A 17443-nucleotide genomic window follows, 5' to 3' on the forward strand; every position below is an offset into this window, starting at 1 on the left:
CAAATGTTCACTTAGAGCCCAAGTCCCACCAGGGAGGTCACTGCTGGGAAGAGGGAACACAGCAAGCAGGATGGACAGAAAGTGGCTGGGGCAGCCAGTGGCCCATGTGCACGCTGGGGCAGCTGGAGGCTGTGGCTGTGCTCTCTGGGAGGGGTTGAGACTCACCCAAATATAAGCAGGTTCTTTTCAACGCGGAAGCACTCAGCCCGCAGGTACCGCCGTGTCTTCTCGTTGAAGCGCCGCGAGCGCGTGGGTCGCTCGTCCGAGTCACTGTCCAGCTCGGAGAACTCCATCAACTCGTCCTCTTCGAAGGAGTTGTAGTGTTTGGTTTGCTTCCGCACCCGGGGCCTGTCGATGACCAGGCTCTCCTATGAGGGACAGAGAGGGCAACACACTCAGGTATGGGCAGAAACACCTGCCTTCCATCAGGGCACAGCATGTCCTCTTCTCCACACCGCCACCCTGCTCTCATGCCTCTGGCTTCTGGCTCCCCAGCCCCGTGGCTAGCCATCACCTTCCCACTGGGATACTTGCTCCATATTACCTCCGTGTAGCTCTGCCTGCACACACAAGACAATTCCTGGCCAGCACAAAATTCAGCCTGAATGATGGCAGGCTGAAAATCAGGCCCTCTGGGTTCAAATTGCTGACAACCAACAGCTGATTCAGCTCTGAATCATACTTCTGGCCCTCCCAGCACTGCCTGTGCTGAGTGCTGTGCTGGAGGCGGTGTAATTTCTGTGTTGGGGGATAGGTGGACTGGAAGAGGATAGGCAGCTTCTAAGAATGTGCAGAAGGGAGCAATATGAAATTAAAATAGCATGTACCTGCCTCCTCTCCTTCCCCCCACCCTGTCGAATGAATCCATGTCACCTAAATCTGCCTGGATTTCAAGCACGCGGGACCCCCCCCCCCCCATTCTCCCTGCTAGATCAGTGAGCTCTGCAGAGCTATGGGGCCTCCACCTTGCTGCTGGCTAACACACATCTCTACAGTGTTGCTCCCTTAGCTGGAATTTCGGCAGGCCCTGTGGCCACACTGAAGCCAGCTACAGCACCCTGAGCTCAATGGAGGAGCTGGGAGGAAAGGCCCAGGTTGCAGCCGAGCCTGTGAGCTCAGCAGTGCCAATAGAGAGATGGGACCCCATCTGTCCACTCCTGCCTCCCGACAGGCAGAGTCACCAACCCTCCCAGCTCCATCTCAGAGCTCAGATAGAGAGCTCCTTTTGTGGGCAGAGCAGGCAAGGATGTTGCCCCTGGGAGATGCTCCCCAGAGGCACGTGGGGAACATCCAGCAGCTCTGCTACCATGCCAGGAGAAGCCAAGCACTGGCTTGCCAGAGCTCCAGCTGCTGTGTTTCCCCATGGCCGCTGCTGGGAAGGAGCCAATTTGCCAGTGAGGGCAAGAGGCGAGACTCCGGGAGCATCCATTTACAGTCCGCAACCCCCTCACCCAGACACAGTGACAGATCCACTTGGCTTTACTCCTTGTTCCCATCCCTGAAGGCAGGACAGCAGGGCTGCAAATGCTGACAGAGGGAGTGGCACAATCCAAACCTGTCCCCACTTGCTCCATCAGGCCAGGAGAAGCCCTGGGCAGCTCCCTTCATCGCTATCCACATTCAGCTTTTAGAGAGATTTGTTCCTAAAGCAACACCTGGCTATTAAGCCTGACCCACATCGTGTTCAAACAACTCCCCAGGCTCAGGTAAATGTGGCTAGTATTCAGCTGGATACAGAAAATATCCAACAGGCAGCACGAGGGAGCATTTGACACTGTAAGAGCAGGAGAAAGTACTGGAGGAGTTGCCCAAGCTGCAACTCCTCTCGTGACAACCCTTGAGCTGTCAGGGCCAAACCCAATTGGCCTGGATGACCTCACTTGCACAGCTCCTGCTCAGAGAAGATGAGTTGAGCATGAGGGAGCATTTGCAGACATTGTGCAGGGCTGTGTCCATCCCCTGAGGCACTGAGCCCTGGGCAGCCCCTTCCCCAGCCTGCTCTAACCTAGGACAGAGCTCTGAGACCCAAACCAGACCAAGCACCCAAACACAGTGATGCTCTGACAAACCCAGTGCCACAGCCACAATATTCAACCTCCCTGCAATCTGCCTTCATTTGTGAGTGCAAATGAGGTGGGGAAGCAGCACAGCACGGTCACAGCCCTCACAGTATTGGTGTGTTCACCAGAAAGAGACATCTCTTCTGCAAAGAGGTGTTGCCTTCCAGCCAGCACCCATTGCCTGCTCCAGCCCAGCCAGTACACTGCTCCCACTACAGCACCACAGCCCAGTGTTTGCTCAGCAAGGGCCCCCAGTTCCAGGGGTGCCCTCATATCCATGTGAGAGGCTGGGACCTGAGGGTGCCAGTGTGCCTGACACAAGCCTCTTGATCAGCAGTGTCTCAGCACTGTCATGCCACTGCAGCTCCTCAAAACCCTCCCGTGCTGCTGCTGGAACCCACACATTAAACGTTATGAATAAATCACAACAGAGAAGCGTGGTTATTATGGTTACTACCTTGGCATTAAACAGGACTATGTGACGCACGACTGATTCCAGGGACCTGCCTGGATGTTACCTGCTCCCCACCAGCCACAACTAATTGCAAGCCCACTTTGCTTCTAGGTCACTAAATGGCTGGACTTGCTGCTGGGTTGAAGGTTCCATGAACAGGCCCACGGATGCTGTGGCCCTGCAACAGGCCTGGAGAGCTACCCAGGGAGAGGAGAGGGAGCCCCAGCCAATGGGCGCAGCCGCATGCAGCACGGCTTCCTCTCTGCCTGCTGCCAGGAAAGCCAGGGTGCCCTGCCAAGCTTCACCACGACAAAGACCACCTCCTGAGCCATCGAGACCTGGGGTGGTGGGAGCCAGGGGGCTCTGGTGAAACAAATGTGCCCAGCACTGCAAGCTCCAGGGCTCGAAAGGCTGGAGTATACAAACTCATGTCAGCTCACCAGGCCTCCTCCAGAGTGGCCAGGCCAAATGCTTCCCTCTGCCCAGGGTGCCAGGGTTCACGTGGACATGGGTTTGGGCTGGAGAATGGTTATGCAGCTTCCCCCTAGCATGGGAAGAGCCTTGCTCACCCAACCAATCCCCAACCACAGCAAGAGCTGTCACTTGGGCCCCTTTGTGCCCTGCCAGGGCACACAGCAGCTTGGCCCTGGCGTGCCTGGAGCTAACAAAGGTCTCTGGGCTTGGTGAGACAGCCAGGGAGCCAGGAGATCAGAGCTGGCACCTGCAGGGCAGCATGGGACTGTCCTGGTACTACTCCATGCTGGAGCCCCAGCCCCAGCTGCCCAGGCTGCCAGCACCCAACCAGGCTGGCAGTGGGAGGCACTCATGCCTGCCTGTGCTGTGGGGAACTCCAGCACAGCTCCAGCTTACACACAGGCAGTCACACCAGTCTGCTGGGTTCACAGGCATGCCATTGCACTGGCTGTTTCATCCGCTCCTCCCCTCACACGCTGCCAGCCCCAACTGTTGCCCCTTAACCAAGCCTGGGCATAGCTGGGAGCACAGACTGAGCACCCTGAAATACCAGGCAGAAACAGCCCAACATGTGGCTAAAGTAATCAGGGCTTCAGCCAGCACTCATGGGTCAGTCTTCCGTTGCAGTAATTACTAATGCCTAAACACATACCCCTCCGTGAGCCCAGCGGAAGCACAGAGCTCCTGCCTGGTGACCACGCCACATGGTGTCAGATCGGTTGTGGGGCACACAGGCCATGAGCTGGATCCTACCTTTTCATTCTTGGCGTCTGTATCAAGCTCTGCTATCTTGGCCCACTTTTGCCAGAAGTTGGGGTCATCTAAGGAAATGTCAGTTCTGTTTCCTGATGCTACGAAGCTGGCCTGGGATTGAAAGAAGAGGAGTGAACAGGGTGCAATCCACCATCCAGATGTGCCACCCACCATCCAGATGTGCCTTGCCCCATATAGAGATCCCCAACACATCTGTCTGCAGTGCACAGTCTCGCTGCCATGGGGTGTTACACCCCATGTTGACACATGTCAGAGGGCTCTTTGTTTCCTTAAGGGAGCTGAACCCCTCTCTTCTGCAGTCCTGCCTGACCTGTTGGAAATGGAGCCTGGGCTGTGCCATCTGCAAGAGGAGGAGGGACAGATGGCCCTTGGTGTCCCCAGCAGACACCAGCCACGAGCATGGCACAGACCTTGCTCCTCGGGCTCTCTCCTGTGGGGATGTCAGGGCCCCACAGCACACAGCTTCCCATGGCACAGCAGCACCCAGCTTCAGGCATTGTGCAGGCCAGCAGCCAGGTCCCGCCACGACCCTGGGGGTCTCCCTGTGGAGCCAGGTCCCATAGCAGCAGGAGAGACAAAGATGGGCTGCAGTGCTGGAGCGCTGGGCTGATGGTACCACAACACCTTCCCATACCACTGGCAGCCCACATCTCCACCTGGATTTCTGCCTGGCAAAGCACCACGCCAAGGCAGCACTCGTGTCCGGAAGGGCAGGGGAGGTGACAGACTCCAGATCAAATAAGCTCGCCCATAAGTAGGAGATCAGCCCAGCTCAGGACTGGATCTCACCCAGGCTTTGAACTCATCCATCCTCCCCAAGGAGAGGCCTGACCCTGCTCACAACAGCTCTGGGCGTGGCCTGCTGCCACAGCCAGGAGTCCTCAGCCCATCAGAAGAGCAAGCCCTCCAACCTGCAGTGCATCGACTGGAACACAAGAGCAGCTCTGCATCCATCCACACTGCTGGCCCAGTGACAGAGCATACCCTGGCACTGCCCGGTACCTGGAGGACAGCCCCTGCTCTGCCTTCTCACCAGCCTGAGCCAGCTTCAAAGGGAAAGTGGAAGCCACCAAGCTGAACCCTCCTGGGCAGCCTCACATCACCTGCTCAGGCTGGTGGCCCCCTCCCCAATGCTCTGCTGACCACCAGTGAGACAGGAGACCATGCTGCTGCTGTGCCCCAGCAAGGTCTCACTCCTGGGTGCAGCAGGACAGGCAGGAGAGCTTGGCCTCCATGCAGACATGTCTCAACACACAGCTAAGAGGTCAGCCCACCACTACTGCCCTGTGCGCTCCCAGCATGTCCCCCACCACTCTGGGGGGAGTCCCCCTCCCCTCCTGATGGAGCACAGCACACCTTGGCAAAGGTGGAGCCCTTCCCCTCCGACTGGATCGTGATGGTCTGTGTCCTGCGCTGGAGGATCTGATCAATGTCTTCCTCACAGAACTTCGATCCTTCGTCCTCCTCATCCATAAGAGCGCCGTAGGCACCTTTCCGCAGCAGGTCCTCCACCTCCATCTTTGAGAGCTGCTGAACCTGCCCAAAACACAGGGGCATCACCAACCTGGCCAGCTGCCCTGGGCAATGCACAGCAGAAGGCTCTTCCCTCTGCCCCAGGGGGAGGGCAGAGATGCTCCAAGCCAACCCAGATGTCCCACTGCCACAGCAAAGAGGTCACTTCAAAATGTTGAGGGACTGTCAGGAATTTCAGTCCATGTCACCCAGACACAGCACCACATGTGTCCCCCAACCCGGTGGCAGTGCAGGTACAGCCTGCCAGGCCAAAGAGCAGCAATGCAAGTGTGTGGGACTGGGCTCTCCCTCCCCAGAAGCCTGCCAGGTCTCTGCTCCAACCCGGCAGTGAATTGCAGGGGAAGGAAGAGAGCTCTCCTGCAGCACCCCCCACCTAGTCCCACTCTGACAGCCAACCTACCCCGTTGGTGCTGCCCTTGCGGTTGATGTCCTGCAGCACAGCCTTATCCAGGCCCAGCTTCAGGCTGGCCTTGTCGAACATCTCCCGCTCATAGGAGTTCCTAGTGATGAGGCGATAGACTTTCACCGCCTTGCTCTGCCCGATCCGGTGGCAGCGAGCTTGAGCCTGGGAGTGCAGAGGGCAGAGTCAAGCACAGTGAGCCCAGCAGGATGAGGACTGTGTGGCTTGTGGCACCCTGCACCAGCCCACCCACCACTCACCCCCCTGAGCCACAGTCAGCTCCCACCCACCAGAGCACCCTCATCTAGTGCCTGTGGCTGACGTGGTACGGCTCTGCCAGCGGGTGCTGGTTAGCACCAGGCCTGTGCAGTTGTGGAGCAGGAATCAGAGACCCCTGCACTCCTGGGCAAGGACACAGGGCTCAGGCTGGAGCCTTGGCTCTCTGCAGGTGGGGGGCACCCACCACTTCACCCCCTCCAAAACCAGGTATGGACAAAGCATTGCCTGGTCTGTGGCCCACCTGTGCTTTTAGAGCCACACCATGGTCTCCCCTATGACACGTCCCCTCTGCCTGCACCCCTGCTGACTCTCCCAGCATGGCACCCCATGCCCAGTACAGCCAGGTGCTGCTGCCCTTCCTTCCCTGGCTGGCACTAGTGATGGGAGCCATGCTGCAGGACCTCCCAGCACCCTGTCCCGGCCCGGCCCATTACCTGTAGGTCATTCTGTGGGTTCCAGTCTGAATCAAAGATGATGCAGGTGTCAGCAGCGGTCAGGTTGATGCCCAGCCCGCCTGCCCGCGTGCACAGGAGAAAGACGAAGCGATCCGAGTCAGGCTTACAGAAGCGGTCGATGGCAGCTTGGCGCAGGTTCCCACGCACCCGCCCATCAATGCGCTCATAGGTGTACCTGCTCCGAGAGAAGGGGCAAGAGCAGGGTCACAGCAGGGCCTGAACTGGCTGCAGCTTACAAACCCCTTCTTGCTCCTTCCCCCGGGCTGTGTGTGGGCACGCAGGCAGCCGGGACTTACTGGCAGGACCTGTGCACAGGTGGAGGCTCAGGCCCCATTAGACTGTGTGCACTGCGGTTGTTCCCAAAAGCTGTTCATCATGGCAAAATCATCATGATCCCACACACAGTGCATGGCTACGGTGCTCATGGGAACCAGGACCAAGGGAATAGCCTATTTCCATTTGGTCACTCCTAGGACTAGCCCCAGGCAACGCAGGAATGGACAGGTCAGAGCTGCCCAGCTTTGGGGTCTCTGCACCCACCAGCAGTAGCCTATAACTCAGATCTTTTAGTACATGGGCACAGAATGGCCAAAACCCCACCCTGGGCTGTTTCCACTCTGTATCTACAGTGCAGGATGGAGGTGATGTGGAGGAGCTGTGGTGAATGCTGAAGCCTGTACTAACCGCCTCTGAATGAGATAGTCTTCCAAGATGTCAAGGCAGCGCACCATCTGGGAGAAGATGAGCACCTTGTGCCCACCAGCGATCAGCTTGGGAAGCAGCTTATCAATGAGCACCAGCTTCCCAGCTGCCTGGATCATCGCCTGCAGCTGAAAGTCTGGCGCCTCTGGGCTGTGTGTTTTACGGAAGTCTTCCAGGATCTTCTCCTCTGCCCCTGCCAGGTGAGAAGGGACGTGAGTTCTTGGCAAGGCTAGCAGTGCAGCTGCCCCCAGCCTCCTGTCCAGGGCAACAGCAAGCCACCATGCAAGGAACAGAACCCATGCAGTCAATCAGATCTAGGGAGGTTGGCGAGGGACCTCCAGAAGCCCCTCCACTCCTGCAACTCTACTTCTTCAGAGCTTGCACCAGCTTTTGGCAGAACAAGCCAGGCTGGGATGTTGGAGAGGGTCCCACATCAGAACACCCCCAAACATAGCAAGCCTCACAAGACCCTGAGGTGCCTACCAGCAAGCAGCACTTGCAGGCAGCTGGGCTGCCCGTGAGAGCAACAAGGCAGATCACTGTGCTGGGCCTGGATGTACAACCACACCAGCAGCAGATGGCATGAGGGCCTGAGCTGGCTCCCAAGCTGGCTGAGCTCTGCGGGCAGTGACCAGTAAATGTTGCAGTGATATCCATCCCGCCCACACCTCCTGTGCACAGCCCTCACCGTTGATGAGATATGGGTGATTGCAGCATTTCCGCAGCTCCATCATGGTGTTGATGAGGTTGGGCATATTGTGCTGGTTGGCACCCTTGGAGAGGAAGGAGAAGTTCTTCTCCAGGATGGCCCGGTAGTATTTCTTCTGGATATTGGTCAGCTCCACTTCAATGATGGTCTCCTGCTTGGGTGCCAGATTCTTCTCTACATCATCCTTCAGCCGCCGCAGCATCATGGGCTTCAGGATGGATTGCAGCTTCTTCACCTGCCAGAGCAAGTGCAGAGGTTCACTGCCCTCCCTACCTGGCAAGCACATGGTGACAACAGCAGAGGGGCCTGCAACACTAGAGCCTCCCCAGGCTGGAAACCCACTACAAATGACCCTGAAGCAGGTGCTCTGCTGACAGCCAGGACAACTTCAGGGTCTGGCTTCCTTGGGGCAGGCATGTGAGTGATCAGCCGAACGTGTGGAGGCCACGAACTCCACACACTTCTGCTGCTGGCAGCCTTGAGTAAATGTGTCTGCTGTAGGAGGAGAGCTGAGAGCTTTGATAGCAGCTGAAATGATGGTTGCTCCACGTGCCCATGCCTGCTCCCTCAGAATGATGATCTTTGTGCAATCTCCACTTAAGCCACACTCAAATGGCAGCGAGACAGCCCAGGGGACTGAGCTGCTTTCCATTACCCATGCTCAGGGGAAACTTTGGAGGACAGCTCCCCAGGGGAACCTGACAAGGGCGACTGACATATGGACTTACTGATCTCCTCACTCCCCCTACACTCCTGTTGGTCTCAGGGACAGACCAGGTGGGAAAGCCGGGTGAGCTGTGCTGCCCAGGCATGCAAGGGGCAGTAGGGAGCTAGGTGGGGAGCAGATCACTGCCTTGACACAGGCTGGTCTCCTCTTTCCAACGCAGCGCTGGGGGCTCTGTCACAACTTTGCTTCTCCTGGCCCGAGGAGTCCTATTCACTTCCATGAAGCACATGTCTGAGTGCGTGCCTGACCATGCGTCCCAGCCACCTGTGTTAACAGTCACCGGCGCCACTCTTCTAGGTACCTGCTCCTCTGTCTTCAGGTCTCCAAACTCCTCCAGGAAGGCTGTCTCTGAGGGGAACTGCTGTGGCTCCAGGAAATTCAGGAGGCTGAAGAGCTCCTCCACCGAGTTCTGCAGGGGGGTCCCTGTCAGCAGCACCTTGTGCTCCTGGGTATACACAGAAAACAGGTTGAGGACTCAGACCCACTGGCTGAGTCCAAGGGGTCCCAAGAGCACAACGCTCCTTGTCTTCCAGCCTCAGGAGCACTCTGGGTGGCCTGGGGGCACAGACATTCCCTGAAAGGCTCCCCTGGCCATGGTGCCAGCCCTAACCCAGCCACTGCCACACAACACTGTCTTGTGGCTCCCAGGATGCTCCCCTGGATGTGTCCCAGTCCAGCTCTGTGCAGCAACAACAGCCAAAACTGAGAATCCCACACTGTCCCCAGGCTTCAGCCCTGCCCTGTCACAGGGCCCTCAGGCAGGGCTGTGCTGGCACCAGACAGGGATGCGGACAGGGCCCAAGCCTCTGTGCACCTGGGGGCAGGATGTCCCTCTTCAGGGCTCAGGGAGAACAAGAGGCAACGTGGTCCAGAGCCATGTGATACTGAGGGGCATCAGGGACCTGCTGCTAGGCCCAGCGTGAGCAGGGTGCTCCGAAATCAGCAGGGGCATGTATGACTGTCATGTGCACTGGGAACAAGGAGAAGCTTTTATTAGAGGTTCACCATGTAGGTACATGTGCAATAAAAAGAGACAGGGGTCCAGACAACCCCTTAAGACCTGGGGGTGTGAGGAGTGGATGACCCCTCAAGGAGAACACATTCCCTTCCACGCACTCACACCATGTGCTCTGGCTTCAGGCACCACTGGGTGCTGCCTCCCGGGGCACACCAGCCGCTCTGTCCCAGCAGTGCCAGAGACTTGGGTGCTTGCTCACTGCTCAGGCTAATCCTCCTGCCCAGCCTAATGCAGGAACATCCCCAAGAGCCACCAGCTATGAAAGAAGGGCAATTGTAAGGTGGGAGGCTCCCACAGGACTTGTACAAAGGAAGGTGATGGTTACAAAGTGGGGCCAGCAGCAACCCTGCTTTGCCCCAGGCTGCTCACAACCCAGCAGGGACCTGCACAAGACACAAGGTCACAGGGAAACAGCAGGGTCTTTGGGAACTGGAGACATAAGACTAAGAATTTTCAGAGGCCTGGCCCAGCTACAGGTGAGAGTGATGGAAGTTGGGTAGGGCTGGGAGATCCAATAGGCCTGATGGCCCTTGGTCCAGCAAACAGCAGTGCTGCCTTTCCCAGGGCTGGAAAGGAGCTGGACATCCAAATTCATTTCTCAGAGAAGCTCATTGATCCCTTCTTCACCATGCACAGTCCGGCACCTCCATCCCTGGCACGGACTGGTCCTATGTTTGCAGAGCAGTAAGAAACCAGCTTGATTACTGTAGCCCTGCTCACCGCAGGGACAAGGCACACCACAGCCAGAGGATGCTGTGCACGGCTGGTCAGCAACTGCCTCCGTGTGCTGCAGCAGCCTAAGCTGTGCTGCAAGGCCAGGCAGTGCTCTGTCAGGGAGTGTGCACATGGGGAGACTTACTTGGCCTGATGTGGGTTAATATGCCACTTCAGCAAAAAGGAACTTGTGATGGCTGCAGGGCACCAGTGCCCCATCCATCAAACGGCTCTCCTGTCACTGGCACTGCTTCAGTGACCTGATGGGTCCTGGATGGTTTTCTCTCTGACGGGGAGCTCTCAGCCCTGGCACTGGGCCTGAGCAGCTGGCAATGGCATCTGACTGCTAGGCATGGCCATCTCAGGCCCACCCTGCTCTCATGTGAACTTGGGCAGGACATGCTCACCAGGGCCATGAGCTTCAGCCCCTCCAGGAGTTTGCAGTTCCTGTTCTTCAGGCGATGTGCCTCGTCAATGACCACACAGCGCCACTGGATCTTCTTCAGCTCCGGGCAGTCAGCAAGGATCATCTCAAAGGTGGTGATAACCACCTGGAACTTGAAGATCCCAGGGAGAGGGTTACCCTAGGGAGACATAAACCATATGCAGCACTGGACTCCTGCAGGGTGGCAGGACACTGTCAGACATCCTGTCAACATATCAGTGTTAGCATCTGGCTCCTAGCCAGGATTTCCCCAGATTCATCTCAAGCAGCGGGCAGGTTCCTGCAAGCCTCCTTGCTGGCCACAGGCTGCGTCTCTCCAAACCAGACACTGCTTCAGGGCAGATAAACAGGCCAGGATAAGAACTGTGGCTGGGGCTCTGCTCCATTTTCCCCCTTCTGCATGAGTTGGGCCTGTTCTTCACTCATGCACAGTGCACCCTGAGCCCATGCCAGCAAAGGGGTCTTAAAAGATCACCTTTCCCTCTCCAGATGAACCACAAGCTCCACATGCAGCTCAGTGCTTCCCAAGTAAAGGAAGCCAGGGCTGGGGGGTGCATCCTGGGAGTGTTGTGTGCGTCAATCACCTGTGTATCCCTGTACACCATCTCGTACTGCTGGATCATCTGCCGGCTGATCTGGCTGCCGTGGTACACGATGGCATTCATCTCCGTCCAGGTGCGGAACTCCCTCTCCCAGTTGGTGATGGTGGAGAGAGGTGCAATGATGAGGAAGGGGCCATGGATGCCCATCAGGAATATTTCTGAGAGGAAGGTGATTGACTGGATTGTCTTCCCCAACCCCATCTCATCAGCCAGGATGCAGTTCTTCCTGCAGAGAGGGACAGGAGCAGATGAAGGTGGCTCTCAGGGGCAGGAACCACCCTGTCACTAACTCCTCGATGGGATGTCAGGCACATCACCTCCACCCACAGGTCTCTGACCCTGCAGCATGGAGGTTGGGGGGACATTGGTACAGTGGCCCAAACTGGTCTGGGTAAGCCAGACCATCCAGCTTCTTGCAAAATAGTGGATTCAAAGTTAGTGTAAAAGATGCTGTCCTTTGGGTGCACACTAGCCAGTGAAAGATGCATCTGATGGCCTGCTGCAGCTGAGAACATGCATATTCCTGCACTCCTGCCACAGGAATGGGTCACCAGTAGCCTGTCCAATACCAAAAATCAGGTGTATCTTAGACCCATAGCTAAGCCCTACTATCTCCAAGACCCATCAGCATTTACCATGGAGAAACATTCCTGAAGACTCACTTGCAAAGCTAAAACAAACACAATTTTTCTGGCAGCTGCCTGCCAGCTCCAGCACTGGAAGGTCTCAGCAGCTGCTCTGTCAGGCCTGTTTGTCAGCTCTGCTCCCTCAGCTCTGCTGCTCCCATGACTGTACACACCAGGGTCCCACTGCCAGCAGGACTCCTCATGGGAGCACAGGGCTCCAGCCTCTCCTCACCTGTTATACCAGTTAAAGAGCAGCCAGTTCATTCCCTCCAGCTGATACTCCCGCAGCTGGTTGCTATTCTTATACTCCCGGGACTTCTCCAGTTTCTGCCAGGACTCAGATGCTGGGCGCTCCTAGGAGGAGAGAGCAGGAGCAAGGTCCACAGAGAGGAAGAGGCTAACGCTCAGCGAGGCCAGACTTCACTTCTGTGGCTATGCATCAGGACAACACTTCAGAACAGTCATTGACAGCTGATTCACAGCAAGGTCTTGGCCTCTGGATCCCACCCTTGGATCCTGCCAACTAACCCATCCAGAGGGAAGGATATGGGGCTTGCACTGTAGCAGCAGGGACAAGAACGTCAGCACTGCTGGACCTTGGCGAGACACAGACAGTCCCTGCCTGCCCAGGGCAGCGAGCTGCCAGCCGGGTACGTTACCTCTGGGTACGTTACCATGTGCTTGATTTCTGGAGGGATTTGGAGGGCTTCAAACTCTTTAATCTTCCCTGGGTCAACATCCTCCTCCAGCTCCCAGGTGCTCTCCTCATAGGGCAGCGAGCACCACTTCACCAGGTAGTGAGTCACCTCCTGCAGCGCAGAGAGACAGGCTGAGACAGTGCAGGGCTCATGGCCACTCAGCCCCAGTGTGCGGGCACAGACTGCAACTGAGAGCAAGTCACAGGGATGGTCAGTGGCCCTCCATTTACCCCTGTGCCAAGGGGTCCCCGGGGACAGGGCTCAGGCTGTGGAAGGCTGGGGAGGCCTTAGGGTGCTCAGAGATGACACGCAATGCACATTGTGAGTCCAGGCCTCCTGCCAACCCTCCCCCTCTCCCTGCATGGGGCAAGCAAGTGATGTAGCCACTCACCTCCCCGGTGTCAGGGTCCTTCGTGTGAGCCACCTCCAGAATTCGATCTACCTCCACATAGTCCGGGTTGAACAAATCCTCATCAGGCTGCAACAGCAAAAAGTAAAAAGAGAGTTTAGTTCAAGGTGATTCCAGGGTTAAACAGATGGCAGGCATGAGTAAACAGCTGCGGGGCATCTGTCCCCAGGATGCTGCTAGCTGTGCGCAGCACACCAAGTGCCCTGGATGCAGGTACACAACATCTGTCTCTGGGCAGGGAGGACGCAGGAGCCCTGCAGAAGGCAAAGCTCTTGCTTTAGAGCGGCCGCTGGCTCCATGCTGCCTTTGCTGGGAGGCAGCAATGTCCTCTCCAGCCCATCTGGCCCCAAGGTACAAAGCCCTCAGCTGTATGCTCCAGCTTACATGCAGCAGCCAGAGCTGACTGCCACAGCACAGAGCCACACATAGCACCCGATGAACTCAACTCCTCTGCAAGGGATGACACCTTGTTCTCTTTCTCTGCCTCTCTTCCCACCTTCAGCTCAGCAGTCACCAGCAGCAACCACTCATGAGGTAAGGGCTCGAGGGCTCATCCTCCTGCCAGGAACACCTGGGGAGGAGTGGGCTTTAGACTAGCAGTGGTCCTCGGAGAGGCACATTGTCTAGGGCTTGGGAAGGAGAGAAGACAGGCTTCTATGTTCACAGCTCCCCAAGCCCCAGTTAGTCACAGGAAAGAGCATTTGCTCCTTGCTAAATTGTTAGTGGTACAGTGCGTTCCAACACATGTTTTTTCTTTGCATCCTGGGAAAGACCCCAAACAGACTCAGGAGTGAGAAATTTGACACACACCCCCAGCTTTCCAACTACATTCATGGAGAAATCTTCATAGCCTACTGGCCTGATTTACACTTTTAAGGGGCAGTTTGAGGAGATCCAACAACTCTCTCCAGAGCAGCAAGATAAATTACAGAACACAAGATTAATCTGCTCATAGAGCAGAGCAGGCAGGAGCTGCCCTAAGCCCAAGTATTTATAGCTCCCTCTCTCCCATAGTATCTCTGCTCCACCATGAAAGCACCTCCAGTACTGCACGCTGCCCTCCCTCCCATTGAGCAATGCTTCCAGGGTTGGCAGTGCCTGGCAAGTGACATTTGTTACCCTGCCCACACCTCTGCCAGTGACACCACGGGTGTTCAGGGCACTGTCATGGCCCCTTGGCTCCAGCATCCCCACCTGCTCACCCTCTTGTGCTGTGCCCTGGTTCAAAACCTGCCTGGAAGCTCGAGGTGCCATGCTGCTGCCTGGGCATTGCCGCAGTGTCAGCAAGGGGGCACAGGCAGGGCCCAAGGCAGCACCCTGGGATCACTGAGCTATGGCAGAACTCAGGCAGGGCAGGCACAGCTGCACAGTGAGTCCTCCCTGACCACTCCCAGCCCTGAATTTTGGCCCTGGAGCTGGTCTTGCCTGGGCAGGGAGGTGCCAGAGGCAGTCAGTCCTCAGCTCTTGGTCTGCTCAGCCACTGCACTGGGCCCAGGTGTGCCAGGCTCTCACCTCTGTAAAAATATGCTTCATCTGAGCCTGCTTGTTCCGGAAGCGTTTTATCTTCTGGGAGATCCTGGGATCCTTCTCCAGCTCCTCCAGAGTTGCCCACTTACAATGGAGGTAGGAGCTGCAGAGGAAAAAAAAAAAATCAACAAAACATGACCAAAGAGGCCTTTGGGGCCGATCCCATCCGCCACGCAGACTAGCAGGGATCTCCCAGCGACCCAGAGAACACCCAGCCTATGCTGCGCCATGTGAAACTCTGAACTGGAGGAAGCTGTGGCCCAGGTCCAGGCCAAGACTGAGCACTGCAACTGCAGTGGCTTTCCTGCTTCCCACTGCCAATGCTGGCTCAGGAGGACAGGGGCAGTGAGACAGGGATGCTGGGGCTGCAGCTGGGGATGGGACAGAGGTAGGAGCACACAGCCCTCACTCCTGCATGCATAGGGCCCACTGCTGCGGCACAGAGCACCACAATGTCACACGTACAAGTTCCTGTACTTGACGTAGAACTCCTCCATCTCAAACGCCAGGCCTCCGGGATGAGCCTGAAACCAAGGGGAGGAGAGTTAGCGACAGTCAGAGCCTGTGCAGAAACTGGGGGGCATCCTCTGTGGTGTGGGCACAGACAGGCATCCCGTGCCCGGCCACAGCCTCCAGGCAGGCTGAGCCCCATGGACAGCAAGGATGGCCAGGCACTGGGCATGCTGCCTGCCCCGGAGGCTCAGTGGCCCTGGGGAACGTGGTGTGAGATCACCCTTGAGCATGGCAGACTCAAGCACCTCCTGGGCATCAGCCCAGGCCTGACTCCTCTCAGGAGGCTTTCTGGTGCCCAGGGCAGAAGAGGCACCACATTGATCCCCAACCCAGCAAGGTGTCAGTCCAGGCATACCCCAGCAGCATGCTGCAAAAAGCAAGTTCAAGGAATGGCACAGCAGCACTGACTGCTGCTGCTACGTCTCATGTCCCTGCTGCACAAGGCAACCAGGTGCTGTCTCTCATCTGCCCAGGGACCTCCAGCCCCACTGACATCTTTGCCACTCACCTCCTTCTGCACCATCCTGGAGGCAAGGATCTTCTCAATGATATTGGCATCATCCTCGGGAGGTTCCTGGGGACAGGAGAGCAGAACGCTGTTTTCCCGGCTCATAGCGTGGCTTGGCCTCTGGCAGCCTCTCAGCACAGAACAGCTGCTTGCTCCTCTCCCAGCCCACCAGCCAGGCAGGCAGAGCCAGCACAGCAGGAGCTGGGAGAGCTCCACTTGGGGAACCCTTGCTGGGTGTGAGGGTGCAGGTGCTGCCAGCCCAGCTACACCCGCCCTCTGCCTATGCTCCCCAAGCCAGCAAGGCCACAGCACTGACTGTTGTGTTTAGCTGTGCAGGTCCTTCCAGCTAGACCAGGGCAGCCAGAGAGGGTAGCAAGTCTCCCAGAAGACAGGAGGAACCTTGGGCACTTCCTCCCCAAGACTTAAGGAACGAAATATGCCAAAATGTGTACATCTCCTGCTCCCAGCCACTCTCCATACCAGATGTCTGACTTGCCTTGGCATTTATACAACCCTATAGTGCTCGACGGGCCCAAGGGCCCCAGCAGAGCAGGGAGCAGGGCTGTCGGGCCCTGCCACAGGCATCTTCTGTTGCTGTCACCTGCTCATGGCCACAGGCCATGGGCAACAGCACCTCAGCCCTGCCACTGTCCATGCAGCTCCTCCCAGCAGGCTCAAAGTGCCACCTCCTTCCCTCCATATGCTTTGACTCTGCCATAAGGAAATCACCCCATGATGCCGCAGAGACCTTCCGCTGGCCACCCACAGGCTCCCACCCCACTCCCTCACGCTGAGCACACAAGCTTTGCTGGAGGTGGCCCTAAGACTGTCCTGCTTCCAGCTCTGAGATGGCAGGCACAGGGCAAGTGGGGAGGTCAAGGCTCTCCTGGCCACGTGCTGTGGCAGGACCAGCCCCACTGAACACGAAGGAACAAGAGAGCCGGGCTTGTGCCTGTCTGCGCTGTAGCAGGAGAGGCACAGAAAGATTAAGGGGAGAGGACAGACAGCAAAAATGTGGAGCTTGCTTGAGTATTAGAAATATTAGTTCTGCCCTGGCTGGGAGATGGTATGGCAGCAGGAGGAAGAACAAAGTGCAGAGCAGAAAGGAGGTGGACTCTCTTCATCCCCTTCAGATGGAGGCAGAGTCTGGTGCAAGGCAAAGCAGCCCCAAGATGTCCCTTTGCAGAGTAGAAAGACCCTCCAAGAAAGTCACGTGGAAGGCTGGGGAATGACAGACAGCTGGGGCATCCCACACCACTCACCCAAAAGGGTCTGGAAAAGCCAAGGCAGTGCCCAGAGATGCAGTAACCCCTCCATGCCCCAGCCCTCAGCTGACCTGCTGCCTCGGCACCCCACCCTGTGGTGTGGGGCAGGATGCTAGACCCAGTATCGCAACACAGCGAGCAGGGTAACAGCAGCTCTGTCTGGGCCCCTCAGCTGCAGTCCTGTGGCCCAGAGGGGCATTTCTCCCCTATTTGGGGAGCTCTGCCCCACGCCAGGGTAACACGTCCAAGGGCAGAGATGGTCCCACTGCAGCCACTGTGCAGTGCCTGTTACCCTACGCCTGGGCATCCACCCTGGTGCTGCTGGGCTCCAGCCTGACCCTGGCCACAAAGGGTTTGTGTGAACATGGCCAGGGGCACAGTGCTGTCATCACAGCTGCCTCCAGTGTCCTGTGGCTGAGAGCTCCCACGTTGACCCACAGCCCAGCCGTCTTACACAGGTCCAAGGCTCATCACTGGCAGTCTGTGGGCTGCCAGAGGAGCCCTGTACTGCCCTAGAGAGCTGCTGAGGAACGTGGCCAGGATCCAGGGGG

The 17443-nt window shown here is 57.3% G+C and overlaps 1 protein-coding gene across 10 annotated transcripts in view; it reads right to left on the bottom strand.

Annotated features, from left to right (window-relative positions):
• CHD6 (chromodomain helicase DNA binding protein 6) overlaps positions 1–17443 on the bottom strand; it is a 95013-nt gene that overhangs the window by 24834 nt on the left and 52736 nt on the right. For 7 of the 10 annotated variants that reach the window (XM_030009627.2, XM_030009626.2, XM_041122792.1 and 4 more), the window contains 16 exons: positions 15628–15693; positions 15072–15130; positions 14592–14709; positions 13062–13148; positions 12632–12781; positions 12205–12326; positions 11329–11572; positions 10707–10883; positions 8869–9012; positions 7820–8075; positions 7114–7324; positions 6409–6604; positions 5696–5860; positions 5119–5298; positions 3742–3852; positions 166–368 (listed from right to left, as the gene is read on the bottom strand). In XM_030009627.2, the coding sequence (XP_029865487.1) occupies positions 166–368; positions 3742–3852; positions 5119–5298; positions 5696–5860; positions 6409–6604; positions 7114–7324; positions 7820–8075; positions 8869–9012; positions 10707–10883; positions 11329–11572; positions 12205–12326; positions 12632–12781; positions 13062–13148; positions 14592–14709; positions 15072–15130; positions 15628–15693 (2489 nt within the window). The remainder of the gene's footprint in view (positions 1–165; positions 369–3741; positions 3853–5118; positions 5299–5695; positions 5861–6408; positions 6605–7113; positions 7325–7819; positions 8076–8868; positions 9013–10706; positions 10884–11328; positions 11573–12204; positions 12327–12631; positions 12782–13061; positions 13149–14591; positions 14710–15071; positions 15131–15627; positions 15694–17443) is intronic. The other 3 variants (XM_030009623.2, XM_030009624.2, XM_030009628.2) reach the window with 1 other exon arrangement.

Source organism: Aquila chrysaetos, chromosome 3 (assembly GCF_900496995.4).
Source record: "Aquila chrysaetos chrysaetos chromosome 3, bAquChr1.4, whole genome shotgun sequence".
Classification (NCBI taxonomy): domain Eukaryota; kingdom Metazoa; phylum Chordata; class Aves; order Accipitriformes; family Accipitridae; genus Aquila; species Aquila chrysaetos.